The sequence below is a fragment of the Macaca nemestrina genome, chromosome 14 (genome assembly GCF_043159975.1).
Source record: "Macaca nemestrina isolate mMacNem1 chromosome 14, mMacNem.hap1, whole genome shotgun sequence".
In the NCBI taxonomy this organism is placed as follows: Eukaryota; Metazoa; Chordata; class Mammalia; order Primates; family Cercopithecidae; genus Macaca; species Macaca nemestrina.
Genome location: NC_092138.1, coordinates 4,946,932 through 4,961,190, shown reverse-complemented (window position 1 = coordinate 4,961,190; position 14,259 = coordinate 4,946,932). Strand labels below are relative to the sequence as shown.

The 14,259-nt window shown below is 45.8% G+C and overlaps 2 protein-coding genes across 5 annotated transcripts in view; one reads left to right on the top strand and one right to left on the bottom strand.

Moving 5' to 3' along the window:
* Positions 1-921: 921 nt before the first annotated feature.
* LOC112422991 (family with sequence similarity 120 member A opposite strand) lies at positions 922-8,537 on the bottom strand. The gene is made up of 3 exons (XM_024786754.2): positions 8,265-8,537; positions 7,657-7,777; positions 922-5,189 (listed from the first exon to the last, which is right to left on the bottom strand). Exons 1-3 carry the CDS (start codon positions 8,279-8,281, stop codon positions 5,103-5,105), a joined length of 225 nt encoding a protein of 74 aa, XP_024642522.1. The 5' UTR covers positions 8,282-8,537; the 3' UTR covers positions 922-5,102.
* A 546-nt stretch (positions 8,538-9,083) lies between these two features.
* LOC105498875 (family with sequence similarity 120 member A) overlaps positions 9,084-14,259 on the top strand; it is a 115,402-nt gene continuing 110,226 nt past the window's right edge. For all 4 annotated transcript variants that reach the window (XM_024786752.2, XM_011771253.3, XM_071077542.1 and 1 more), the window contains exon 1: positions 9,084-9,579. In XM_024786752.2, coding sequence (XP_024642520.1) covers positions 9,106-9,579 — 474 coding nt within the window. In that variant the 5' untranslated portion in view covers positions 9,084-9,105. The remainder of the gene's footprint in view (positions 9,580-14,259) is intronic.

The window sequence follows — 14,259 nt, the reverse complement described above, 5'->3', positions numbered from 1 at the left end:
ACATAATCGAACTGCTGAAAATCAAGGATTTAAAGAATCCTGAAAGTAGCCAGAAAGAAACCCAATACATTAGGTATAGGGAACAACAATTCAAACTGCAGATTATCTCAGACATATAACAAAACATCGTGTAGGCCAAGATGCAGTGGAACAATATCTTTAAAGCACTCATAGGAAAGAATCATCCACCCAGAATTCTATACCCAGTGCCAATATTCTTCAGGAATATGGACTTCCTGAAGAATCAGAAAATATGTCCACAAAGTCATTGGAGATCCTCTCTTCAGAAGCTGGGGCCTAATTCCCTTACCCTTGAGTGTGAGCCAGAATGAGTGACTGACTTTTAATGAATAGATCAGAAGTGACATTTCATGATTCTGAAATCTTAGTTACTATGGTGAACACCAGTTGCCTGACAACATGTGACAACATGGTTCAAATTTGAGTTACCAGAATATGTTAACTGTAACTGCATGAAGTTGAAACTTTCTGCTAGCTCCCCAGTCCACAAATCACTACATAATAACCAAGGTACATCATGGTCAGTGACCAATCACGTCTCTTCTTTCCAAAACCTGTGGGTGATTGGTCACTGTGCGTCTGTGTTCCGTTCATGCACAGACAGCGAAGTACGAATTGTGTGGCCTCCTTGTCTCCCAGTGAGAAACCCACAGGCATTTTACACAAATGGATATTCAAAAGAGAAAATGGACAAATAAAGATAGAAGCGCAGCAAAGAAACTCAAAACCGAAAACGCTGAAAGTGAATAGAAATCAAACATAAACGGGGTCACTGAAGAAACAGACTATGGGATGCTGGCACTGCTGCCGAGAAGGTGAATTCATCCAATAAATGAAGAATGCGGTTGTGATGGAAAGGATGATGTCCCAGAGGAAGGAACGTCAGCAAAAACCTTCATGTTGAACGGACTTGGAGATATTTCATGACATTGAAAGCAGAAAGGATAAAATATTAGAGGCTGATCCAAACTTAGAAGGGGCATGACAGGTTTTTGAAACACAGAAAAGGTGCTCGCTGCATATCATAAGGTACATGACTTTTGAAGAAGGCAAGCACTGTTCAAATGTCTCTTGATGGTTTTTAGGAAGACATCAAACACTTTAATTCCCAGTGTTGCTAATGTTTTAAATTACAGCGTACAAAAATATTTATTGTTTCCTTATACATTTCTAACAGTACAAGATTACCAATGTTTTGACAATTTTCAAAAGACAGGAAAAAATCACAATTTTACCCATTAATGATTATTCACAGCACATGGCACAGTTTCAGGTTGGAAGGTCATTTTTACAGTTCTGACCGCTGTTCAAAGTGAGGACTGTGTTTTATGTTGGGAGCCTCTGTGCTCTGCTACAATTCCCTGAAGAATGTTTCTTTTCTTTCTGTTTTGTGGGGCAGTCAGCCTCGTTAGCCTGAGTCCGCAGGTCCTGCGTTGCCTTCTGTTTGCTAGTGGTGATCCGAGCGTCAGTTCAGAGTGTGGCTGTGTTGCTTGGGCTCTGCCTCTGGTATGTGCAGCTCTGGGATGAGCACAGAATTCTGCTCATGTACAGAATAAGAGAATCCTCTTTTCAGGACTTTGCGCTTCAGGATTTCCCCCCAGACTCCCTGGCACCCAGGGGGCCCCTTTTCCTCATCCTCTGGCTTAGAAGGATGGGCTTTCTCTCTGATGATTACCTGCCCACTTTCCATTTTGCCAAAAGGAATGCCCCTCAGGCAGAAAGCAGAGAAGGGGGAAAAAAAAAGATGGATTAGTTCTACATTCTTCAGACCATAGGGTCATTTTTTCCTGCTTCCTCTGGCTGGAAAGACAGGTTTTCTCTCAGGGGAATTTTTTTTTTTTTTTTTTTTTTTTTTTTTGAGACAGAGTTTCGCTGCTGTTGCCCAGGCTGGAGTGCAATGGTGCAATCTTGGCTCACTGCAACCTCCACCTTCCGCGTTCAAGAGATTCTCCTGCCTCAGCCTCCCGAGTAGCTGGAATTATAGGCATGCGCCACCACGCCCAGCTAATTTTGTGTTTTTAGTAGAGACAGGGTTTCTCCATGTTGGTCAGGCTGGTCTCGAACTCCTGACCTCAGGTGATCCGCCCGCCTTGGCCTCCCAAAGTGTTGGGATTACAGGCGTAAGCCACCGTGCCCGGCCTGACTAGGGTCACCTTTGGGTCAGGACTGAGAGAGAAAAAGTTTAAAAAAGGAAAAAAGCCAGGGATTATAGCCACACTTTCTAGCTTGCAGGGGCCCCATTTACCAGAATGTTTTAAGAAAGTTCCAGACTGTTTTCCCATCAGTGTATGAGGGTTCCAGTTCTACATCCTTCTCAGCAAACAAATTAACCATATTTGGCATAGGATTTCTAGACCTGTAGGTTATGGAAATGTCACAGTACGTTTTGAGGCTGGTAAGGAGTTCTGTGTTTCTCATGAGAATCTTTGTGAGAAGATGTAGATATTGGCTTCATAATAATAAAGTGAATTTGTGGTATTAAATAAATGGAAAATAAAAGGCAAATGGTACAAATTGAGAGTTCTTGAGATGTTTGGACTATGAAGGGATTCATTACCTAAAGAGTGGCTTAAGATTCAGAAGGCATAGCTTTACAGTCTCTCTGTCTTCTAAGGGCAGGGTATCTTCTATCTTCCAGGATAGGGTATAGTTAAGTCTTACCAAATATGCAATAAACTTGTTGTTTAGGGATATTCAGCATTCCTTTTCCCTTCCTAAAGGTACTCAGGTTTCTTTCTCAGAAATTGTATATATTCATCCCTGAGAGGTCTGAGAAAAAATAAAAAAAAAAAATTGTGTCTACTTTTGATGAGATTTGTCAATCCAGGAACCTGTCTCCCCATATTAAAGTCAAAGGAACTATATACTGCTTTCACTGCTGGGCTGGGGACTCTTAGTACCTAAGTTTGGTCCATTCTACTCTTTTTTATGACTTCGAATCTTGAGCAAATGACTACAGTAAGATTGGGGTTCATTCATGTCATCAACAACACCCCAGCTGTATTGTTAAAAGTACCTGTCATTATTAGTTCCCACCCAGTCTTATTCCTGGTTCTCCAAACTTTCACAATTTTTTTTTTTTTTTTTTTTGAGACAGGGCCTCACTCTGTTGCCCAGGCTGGAGTGCAAGTGGCATGATCTGGGCTCACTCCAACCTCTACCTCCTTGGCTCAAGTAGTCTTCCCACCTCAGCCTCCTGAGCAGATGGGACTACAGGTGCACACCAGATCTGGCTAATTTTTGGATTTTTTGTAGACAATGGGTTTTATGTTGCCTCAAGAAAAATAATGTCAGGGTAATATTAAGTCTTTTATCAGTGACATGTAACTGATTTTAAAATGTTATATAGTGCTTCCTAGTTTAACCAAACTGGAGGCATGTTTTATATGATGGGCTGATGTCTCATGAATAACTGTGCCAAAATCCTCATTTCTGAGTGCACTGATGCAGTAGCTGTCTCAGGTCCCTTAGCTCCCAGATTGGGCCAACTCTCCTTATACCACACCCGGGACCCGGGAGGAATGGGGAAGTGGGCACAGCTTTCCCAGACTCTCGTTCCACCCTGAGGATAAAGTATTGCAGTAACTTTCTTCCTGCCTTCCAGACACACTTGCATTCTTTCTGGAGCTCTAGTCAACCCTGACCTCTTCCTTTGTCATCAGCAAGGTCACAGGCCTGAGCTGCAAGTCTTAGCTGTTTCCAGAAGGGTCACTGTGTGCTCCCACTTATATCTGAGGTCCTAGACTCCTCAGAGGAAGTCAGCTTCATGTGATCTAGGCTACTCAAGCCTGGGGCTGGGGCGTTTTCATATCCTGGTATGAGAGACTTGCTTCCTCTGGAAAGATCTTTATGGTTTACACAAATGCACAGACCGCTTAATAATAGTCTCTAAAATGTATACCTTAAAATGGCTTTGTACTTATGGAAATTCCTAATTAAAAAAAAAACAACTCATTTGATTTATATCACATTGTAAAATATAGTTTACTTCAAAATATGATCCTGAAGATTCCATCAGGCAGTGTTTAAGGGATGACTATAAAGTTTTAGCCCTTAACAGAGTATACTCAACTGGGTACTGTCTTTCAAAGCAGTCCCTGTCAATGTTTGTCCATTGATTCCATAGCAGCTCCCACTGCCCACTCTGCTTGAGAAGCCTCTTTGGAAGTTGCCTAGAGTCTATAGCACTCATCTGAAGGCCCTCCATGAGAACAACTCTTCTTTCTCTCTTCCACAGATACTTTTGCATCAGCCCAAAGCTATTTGGACACAAGTGTGGTGAACACGGTAAGAAAAAAACAAACGAAGCAACAAAAACAAAAAGCAGGCAGTGCTGCATTAGACTGAAAGTGAAAGGTGGAAACTCTAAGCACCTATGAACCGCCAGGGCAGTGTTGGTTGCTTTCATCCACATGGTCTCCTTTGGTGTTCTGATGCTTGTGAGGCAGTATCCCTATTGACAATGACCCTAGCTTGGAGGGCTGAGAATTGCTGAAAGTGATGCTGTTTATAAATGGTAGAGTCAGGACCCACACATGGGTGTGGTCTGCCTGCAAAGTACATGTGGAATTTGGAGATGGGATTACCATCCCCGCTATAAAGGGCAATATGATCTGTGGCCAAGAGGGTTGTACAGGGTACTTAGTTACACAGATCACACTGATCTCCTTCTCCTCTTTCTTTTTTCTATGCAAGTATATAATCTATTTGTCTATATGTCTGTCTACCTTGGTAGATTGGGCTCCTTGAAGAAGGGATTACATTTTCTTCATCTCCATATCCCCAGTAACTTGCCAATGCCCAGTATACACCAGGGACTCAGTCGCTGTTTGTCTTATTTTCTTGTTCACTCTACTCTGACTTAGGACATGTCACTTTCTCCTCTTGACCTTCACATTCAGATGTGTTAATAGAAGTGGATAAAGATCACTCTAGCTTTAAAACACCCTCCAATATAGAGAGAACTCTGAAACCAGAAGCAGAAGCTGAGGAATGGTGAATAGAGCATTTTCCTTCACACAGTGGGCATTAGGGTGGTATCCTGTCCCTTGAATGCCTCTGCAGAATTTGACCCTAGTTTTTCAAACTGGACTCAAGAATGATCTTAGTGTTGGTGGTTTTGTGGTTTTCCTCGAGACTTTGTTATTGACAGAACAGCTTCTGGAAATCTGAAAAGAAAAAAAACAGGCAGTTTACGTATTAGTTTGGAATATGAAATGCATTTTGTCATGGTCTCCAGAGTCTGAATATGGATCTCCGTGGAGCTCTCCTATACTCTGCTACTGCTAACTCATACTACTAGAGAGAGAGCAGAGCCTGAAGATCAAAACACTTCTCAACTGCTGACACACTGCTGCAGTGTGGTCAGTTACTGATCTACCATTTATGAAGCAGGCCTACAGATGTGTGTGTTCTTCTGGGTAATTAAAATTGATAATTAATTAACAGGGCTGGTGCTAGGTAAACGTTATAGGTTAGAATCCCAAGTGTGGATTAATTTGCTCTCTTCACAGACTCCCTGCTTAGCTCCAGCCTGCTGGTCTCCCAACATATGCTAACGATTACATGGGCAGGATCAAGGTCTCTTATTACCTTGTTTGAAAAACTGGAAACTCATCTGTTATTGCTGGTGGTTAGACACCTCCCCTAAGTAAAATATTAATTAAAGATATTAGGCTGGGCACGGTAGCTCATGCCTGTAATCCCAGCACTTTGGGAGGCAGCGGCAAGTGGATCACTTGAGGTCAGGAGCTCAAGACTGGCCTGGCCCACATAGTGAAACCCCCTCTCTACTAAAAATACAAAACTTAGCCAGGTGTGATGGTGTGCACCTGTAATCCCAGCTACTCTACAGGCTGAGGCAGGAGATCACTCGAACCTGGGAGAGGGAGGTTGCAGTGAGCTGAGATCACACCACTGTACTCCAGCCTGGGCAACAGAGCAAGACTCCATTTTGGGGGGCAAAAAATAAATAAAATAAATATAAAATAAAAAAAGAAAAAGTCCCCAATTATTAGTTGTCATATTGTGACCCCCAAGAACACATAACTTTTTATTAAATTTTAAACATAGATGTTTATTTTTACCTCAACATTTAAGCAATTTAACTGCAAACAACCCCCGAATTTGAGCTGAGAATGCAGAGTATATAAGCGTTTGTCAGCTAAATATTTTGCCTGCCATCAATAGTTACTCAACAAAAAAAGTGTTTTTTTTTTTAAAAAAAAGAACACACAGCTAAATAGGGCAACTAAGAATTGAGTTTTATGTGTTATGATACAATAATGAATTTTAAACTTTCCAAAAGTACAATAACTGGTCTATGTTCTCGAGTATAAGTCTAGACAAATACACTTTCTGGAAATAACTACAAAAGTCAACATTTATTGAGCATTTGTTGTGTGGTAGGCACACAGATTATCTGATTTAATCCTTAAAACAACCTGGGAGGTTAAGTACTATTAATATGTTGATTTTACAGATGATAAAATTCAAGGTTCAAACAGGGTAAATATTTTTGCAACGGCACAGACTTATCATAAGACAGATGCTGGGGGCCTGACTCCAGAACCTTAGAACTCTACAATGTAATAAGGTGAAAATAAATTTATTTCCAGAATTTCAGATACTGGCACTAGCATTTTTTTTTTTTTTTTTTTTTTGAGATGGACTCTCGCTCTGTTGCCAGGCTGGAGTGCAGTGGCATGATCACTACAACCTCCGTCTCCCGGGTTCAAGCGATTCTCCTGCCTCAGCCTCCCGAGTAGCTGGGACTACAGGTGTGCGCCACCACGCTCAGCTGATTTTTGTGTTTTTAGTAGAGGTGGGGTTTCATCATGTTGGCTAGGATGGTCTCGATCTCTTGACCTTGTGATATGCCCGCCTCGGCCTCCCAATGTGCTGGGATCACAGGCGTGAGCTACCACGCGCGGCCATACTAATGCATTTTTAAAAATTAAAAGCAAGAGTATTTAAAGAAAAGGTAAATACATGGAATGCAATGCTATGAATGAAAATACAAGTGATTAAAAACTACTACTCCTCACCTTGTGAACCTGCCTTGGGTTATAGAAGGAAATTTGGATATTTCTGGATTTTACCTTATTATTTAATGGCTAACTGTATTATTTCTTTTATTTATTTATTTGTTTATTTATTTTTGAGATGGAATCTAGCTCTGATGCCCAGGCTAGAGAGTGCAGTGGCACCATCTGTGCTGACTGCAACCTCTGCCTCTCGGGTTCAAGCAATTCTCTTGCCTCAGTCTCCCGAGTAGCTGGGATTACAGACGCACACCACCAGGCCCGGCTAATTTTTGCATTTTTAGTAGAGACGGGGTTTCACCATGTTGACCAGGCTGGTCTCGAACTACTGACCTCAAATGATCCACCCGCCTCGGCCTCCCAAAGTGCTGGGATTACAGGCGTGAGCCACCGCACCTGGCCTGTGTTATTTCTAGATAACATGTCATCCTGGCTTTGTGACTAATTTGATGCATAAGTGAGTGGCATAACTTGTCAGTCTGTTTTTAAATGTAACTTCTTAAAATACCAACAGCATTTAATTTATGTATATATGATACTGGCTTGTATCTGACGTGGCTATCAGAAAAGAAAGCAGAAAAATCAAACTTGCCTTTTTCACCGGGAGTATGGGGGCTTCTTTGACCAAATCGTGCGCGTGCAGGCTCCATGTGCTGGGAAGGGGCTGTCCGGCCACAGCCTGTCGGTTGCATCCTGCTCCTCTACAGAGGTTTCTCCAGAAAAAGAACAGATGGAGAGGTGAAAGTAAGTAAAAGCGGCACTTTAAAACTTTTGTGCTGGGTTTCTAAATTTATATTCTGAAAGGCATTAATCTCTTTTTGAAAATGTTTTATGCAAGCCTAATATACATACAGTATCAACCTCATTTTAGAAGCAATTACGACAGAGCTTAGGAACAGAATTTACGTAAACGACCTCCTTCCAGAAGATGCTACTAAACCAACAAGATTTAAATCCCTCTCCCTAAGAAGGGCAGGGCGACCCACTGCAAAGGCGCACGTTTCAGCCTGGCCATTCCGCAGTGGGAACGCAGGCTTTCCACGCTGCAACAGACCTGTGCTCTCAAGACAGTCTCTTCCGTGACGAGCAGGCGCTTAGGACTACCTGTACCTTCAGACGTTATGGTGCGTTTGGCCATGTCATTTGTCATAGGTGTAAAAACCACTACAACCGAGAGCCCGAAGCTGCTGGGATGAGCACCTGCCGCGGAACTGCATTCTCGCGCTCCTTCCTGCTCTTTCCAAGAAGCCCGGCGCGGCCGGCCAGCATCCCGCTCCCCCGGACCCCGCAGTCAGTGTGGGCAGCAGGCCCAGAGCGGTGCGAGCCCACCGTGGCGTTAGAAAGGCTGCGTCCCGACGAGCAGAGTAATTCGGCCTCCGGCTCACCCTCAAAGCTCCATCTTATCGCCGCTTCCCTCAGGAGCAGGCGAGCTCTTCCCCAGGACCTGCTTCGCGGCTTCCCCTCGCCGGAGTACCGCCGGGCGCAGGCGGCGGCCTCTCTGGTCCTGCGGGGAACAGGCCGCCAGGAGGGGAGCGGCGGCCGACGGGCCTGAGGCGGGCGAGCGGCCTGTGGCCTCCAGGCGCGGCCTGCTCTGGCTCAGGCGCCCCCTGGATCCCGCCCCGGCCCGACTCCCGGCCTCCGCCTCCGCCGCAGCCGCCTCCGGGAGCCCCGAACCGCGTCCCGCCGGCGCCGCCTCTTCCGCCTGCTCGCCGGCGGGCCTGCGCGGGCCTGGGCGGCGTCCGCGCCGGGCGGGTCCGCTACGTCAGCGCCGCCCGCCCGCCCCGCCCCGGCCCTCAGCCTCGGCCTCGGCCTCGGCCTCGCAGCGGCGGCAGCGGCGGCGGCGGCAGGTCCCTCCCCAGACATGGCCCTGGGAGGCGGCAGCACATGGCGGCCGCGGCGGCCATGAGCGCGCCCCCGACCCGCCCCAGTCCCCCCTAGAGGCCGCCGCCCCCGCCCGCCCGCCCGCCCGCGCGCCACGGCCCCACCGCCCCCGGCCCCGCCGCCCCCCGCCCGCACCCGCGCCCGCGCCCCCGCCGCCGCCATGGGCGTGCAGGGCTTCCAGGACTACATCGAGAAGCACTGCCCGAGCGCCGTGGTGCCGGTGGAGCTGCAGAAGCTGGCCCGGGGCAGCCTGGTGGGCGGCGGGCGGCAGCGGCCCCCGCAGACCCCGCTGCGCCTGCTGGTGGACGCCGACAACTGCCTGCACCGCCTCTACGGTGGCTTCTACACCGACTGGGTCAGCGGCGGCCAGTGGAACCACATGCTTGGCTACCTGGCGGCGCTGGCCAAGGCCTGCTTCGGCGGCAACATCGAGCTCTTCGTCTTCTTCAACGGCGCGCTCGAGAAGGCCCGGCTGCACGAGTGGGTCAAGCGGCAGGGCAACGAGCGCCAGACGGCACAGCAGATCGTCAGCCATGTCCAGAACAAGGGCACCCCGCCGCCCAAGGTCTGGTTCCTGCCGCCCGTCTGCATGGCCCACTGCATCCGCCTGGCGCTCATCCGCTTCCACGTCAAGGTGAGGCCGGGGATCCGGGCGGGCCGGGGACCGGGGCCGCGCCGCACCCCTATGCCCCTTCCCAGGGCACAGAACGTCGCCCGGCCGTGGCGGCGCTGGGGGCAGCGAGCTCCCCCTGCCCTGGCTCGGGATAGCCGGGCCGGGCCGCAAGATGGATGGCCGCGGGTGCAGGCCGCGCGCTGCCCAAGCCCGCCTCCAGCTGTCCCTGTTCGGGGTCCACGGCCGCGTGGGGACACCTGAGGGCTGGGAGAGAGCACCGGACCAGAATTCGGAGGCGGCAGTGTCATCATCCCGAATATCCTTAGTTTTTCCCGTCCTATGGGGGCGGGCAGGCTATCACTCACCTTCAACTTTGACAAAATATGACTCCCTTTTCTAATTTAGCCTGTTCTTTCCCAGCAACAGGTTCATCTCGGAAGCAAGCAGGATACAGAGTAATAGAGGGGGTTTCGCCAGGGCCCTCGGGGGCTGCAGATATCACTGCTGCCGCCGCCGCCCTTGCCAATGCTGTTAGCCCGGTGACAGCGAGACGTGTCTAAGGGCCAGTGCCCTGGCCTCTACTTCAGAACGCAGTGCCCTGTCCGTGTTCCTCTTAGCACAGGGTGTTTAGAGAATCTTTCTGTGACTTTTTGTGTTAGATTTCAAAGAACCGTGCACTTTGACAGGATGGGATTTGTCAGTTCTGTGACTTCACGTCGGTGTGAAAGAGGTCTTTAAGGCAGTTCGGTTTTGTAGATCCCACGCGAAAGGAGTCCTTCAAAGTCAGGGGGCGAGCTACACGGGGCGTGAACTCGCAGGATCTATTTTTCGGGTGCACAGTAAGTATTCAGTGACCTTCAGCGGCGCCCTGACGGGTGGGTAATCAGAGCTCTACATCACCGGCCTCCTCTGGCCCTTTGGCAGAGGGTTCCGCAGCTGGCACTGGGCCAGAGGAGAACTTCAGGACCCAGCAGTGACTGTGGAGATAAGCACAGACATGATCCTGGACTTCACGTTCTGATTGCTTGCTTTTTTCATTGGTTTTCTTGAAAACAAATTTTGGGGGCCTTTTTGGTGTCTTAGCTCTCGCCACTCTGCCTTCCATCTTGTCATTCTTTGACATTTCCTTGAAACTGCTGGAGCTGAAAGTTTGTGAAATTCTGTCTTCGCGGTTGCCCCCGGTGCCCGCGACGAGATGGTGGTAGTTAAGCCTAAAATGATAGCGGAAGTCCCACCCACGATCCGGTTGCAATTGGTGAGATGGTGTTTAAGTCGTGGGTGGAGGCGGCCGGCAGAGTCCCGATTGGCCCCTGCGCCTGGCAGACACACAGCTGCCAGTCCTCAGGGAAGTTCGGGTGAGAGGAAGCGCCTGCCTAGTAATTTCTGAATCGGAGCCTGGGGCGCTCAGGGAAGTAAGGTGCTGCCATTTGTCTGAAGCGATCCATCTTCCTAATAGAGCGTAAAAGTGTTCAAAGTTTAGTCTTCTTCAGAGATGGAAAAGACTACTTAAAAGACAGGATGGGCTGCACTTACTTGCCTTTGGTAACCGCACAGCTATCTACTTAACTAGTCAGGCGAGTTTCAAGGGAACACTGTGAATATTACTTAGGATTAGAATCAGTGTGTATGCATATGGTCACTGTATCTTTAAAGAACTGTTGAGTTCTTTTTAATTCTACAGTTTCTTTATCTTTGCACCCCTTTGAATGCCTCGCACACTTAGTAGGTGCTCAGAATTCAGACCAATGTGTAAGTGTTTGGAAACTAGATTTAAGCTCCATTTCAGATCGTCTTTTTCACTTAGGTTTCTGGACACGGGATAATTTTGTCTATATTTTGCTTTTGCTAAGCTTTTAATTATTGAGCTAGGATCATATTATAGTGTAAATTGCACAAAATGAATATTGTAATGACTCAATTACTTAGTGGTCTCTTAGCTGGCAACCTTACTTTTTTGAAAAGTGCCTGAGAGATTTAGCTACTAGAAATTTCTCAGCAACCAAGCAAGATGTCAGGAAGTTGTGGGGGGTGGCGGGCGTGGGGGGGTGCCTTTACTTTCCTCACTGAAAAATCCTTTTAAGCTCTCTCACTCACGGACTGGTCTCTTTTTAGATGTAATTCTAACAAGCTTGGTTATCTATTTTCTAAACTCAGCTTGAGAAGAGGGTGAAGAGGAGAGTCTGCCAGAGGCAGGAGCACCATTAATAGCAAGAAGTGACAACAAGAGTGAAGATTTAAAAAGCTATAAAAAGCAAACATGATTCTGGGGCTATTTTAAGAAAAGGAAAACAACCCTATGTACTTCAGTGGTCCCTGAGGGTAGTACAATGTGTATTCTGTAAGGATGATTGGGAGTCATAACAATTAATATTCAGCATTCTCTGTTTAAGGGATCGAAACAGCGTATACCACTTAATAAAATATACCCATAAAATGGTTAAAAGGTTTAAAACCATGATGAGGTATCACTACAGGCCTATTAGAATGGCTAAAAGAGAAAAAAATTTGAGCAATACCAAGTGCTAGCAAGAATGCTGAGCAACTGGATCCTTACACATTGCTTGTGGGAATGCAGAATGGCACCGCCACCCCAGAAAACAGTGGCAGTTTCTTATAAAGTTAAGCATACATTTATCATACCATCCAGCAGTTCCACTCCTGGGTATTTTCCTAATGAAGACTTTTGTTTGCGCAGAAACTCGTACTCAAATGTCCATAGCAGCTTAAATCATAATAGCCAAAACGTGGAAACAAAATATCTTTTAATAAGTGAATGGTTAAACTACTGTATAGCCATACTATAGAATGCTGCTTAGCAATAGTAAGGAAGGTGTAGGTAACAACTGGCATGAATCTTTAATTAAGGTTTTATACTGAGTGAAAGAAGCCAGGTTCAAAAGGGATGATTATAAAACTATAGTGATGGGGACCAATTCAGTGGTGCTGAGAGTAGAGGAGAGGAAGGATGTACACATTAAGGGGACAGCAGGAGAGAGCTTTGTGGAGTGATGGAACTGTTCTGTATTCTGATGGTGGTGATGCTACCATACATTAAAATCAGAATGATTCATCCAAAGTAAACGTGTTAATTTTATCATATGGTAATTTTTTTAAGATTAAGTAAAAACCACTGGCAAAGGAATTGACATGAACACTTCAGTATATATAATATTGGGTAAATGAAACATTTATGAAAACTTTAAGCATCTTACTGGTGCTTTCTCGTGTTTCGTAAATTGGCGGAGGGGCATAATTTCTTGTTACCCTTGCTTAGAGAAATCTTTTTTTTTTTTTTTTTTTTTGAGATGGAGTCTCACTGTGTTGCCCAGGCTGGAGTGCAGTGGCGTGATCTTGGCTCACTGCAACCTCCACCTCCTGGGTTCAAGCGATTCTCCTGACTCAGCCTACCTAGTAACTGGGATTACAGGCGTGCCTGCCATCATGCCCGGCTAATTTTTGTGTTTTTGATAGAGACGGGGTTTTGCCATCTTGGCCAGGCTGGTCTTGAGCTCCTGACCTCGTGATCCACCCGCCTTGGCCTCCCAAAGTGCTGGGATTACAGGTGTGAGCCACTGCGCCGGGCCAGGAGAAATCTTTTTTGACTTAGAGTTTATTTCTTTTACAGAGTAATAATTGTATTTTTTGTTCAGTAGTAGTAATTGTATTTCTTTAACCATTAGAAGTTGGTCTACGTGGAAGGAGAGCCAGAACAATGAAAATAGTAATAATACGTTGGCCTGTGTATTGACTAGTTTTGGATAGGTCCTGAAATAGCCTAATTTGAACTTGGTTTTAGCTAGTTACTTGGACAGTTTCCTGTTGTGTGCTTTGGGTCATTATAACCTTTGAAACTTCAGTAAATGACTTATGTTTATTTTAAAATCTTGGTCACTGGAGCTTTCATAAATGTTTCTGCTATATGACTTGTGGTATCAGTGTAAGGGTTTATAATGAAGTCCTTCAGATCTTCTGAATTTGCTTCCATTGGAGTTTTGTTAAATAATGCTCTTACATAAAATGGCGTTCATGCTTTAAGTCAGTGGAAGAATGTGAGGTTAGACTATGGTTTAGAATTTTCGTGGTTAGCATAATTACATGTTTGTATTTAGAGATGATTTCTCTTCATGTATACTTGATGGGGGAGAGAATGGTATCAGGCTAGGTCCTTTCTCACATATGCCATCTCATTTAATCCTCAGAGTGCTTTGTTACCCCATTTTATATGCGAAAAAACAGGATCTAGTGATTAAGTGACATCTGGGGACAAGTCATTAGTAACCTCAAGACGGAAGTGGAGTGCTAAAGTCAAAGTTCAGCTTCTTTGTGTAAGAATACTTTGTGGGTGTGCCTACCTACAATTCACCCTCAGGTCAATTATGATAGCTAACCGCTTCTACTATGTTTTCTAGTTAGGATAGGAATAGCCAAGCTTCTACTCAGAAGAAAAGTTTCTATTCAGAAGAAAAATGTCCATCAGTAGATCTGACAGTATATCTTATTCTTAAGGACCTTTAATTGACTGGAAGATTTTTAAGATTCAAAACTGACCATATTGTACCTCAAACTAGTCATTGTATATATTTCTCTTACTGTACTACTTTTGTCACTAGTTTAATTCACATAGCATAATGTCTTCAAGATTCATTCATGTTGTAGATTGTGTCAGAATTTCCTTAACTTTTAAGGCTGAATAATACTCCA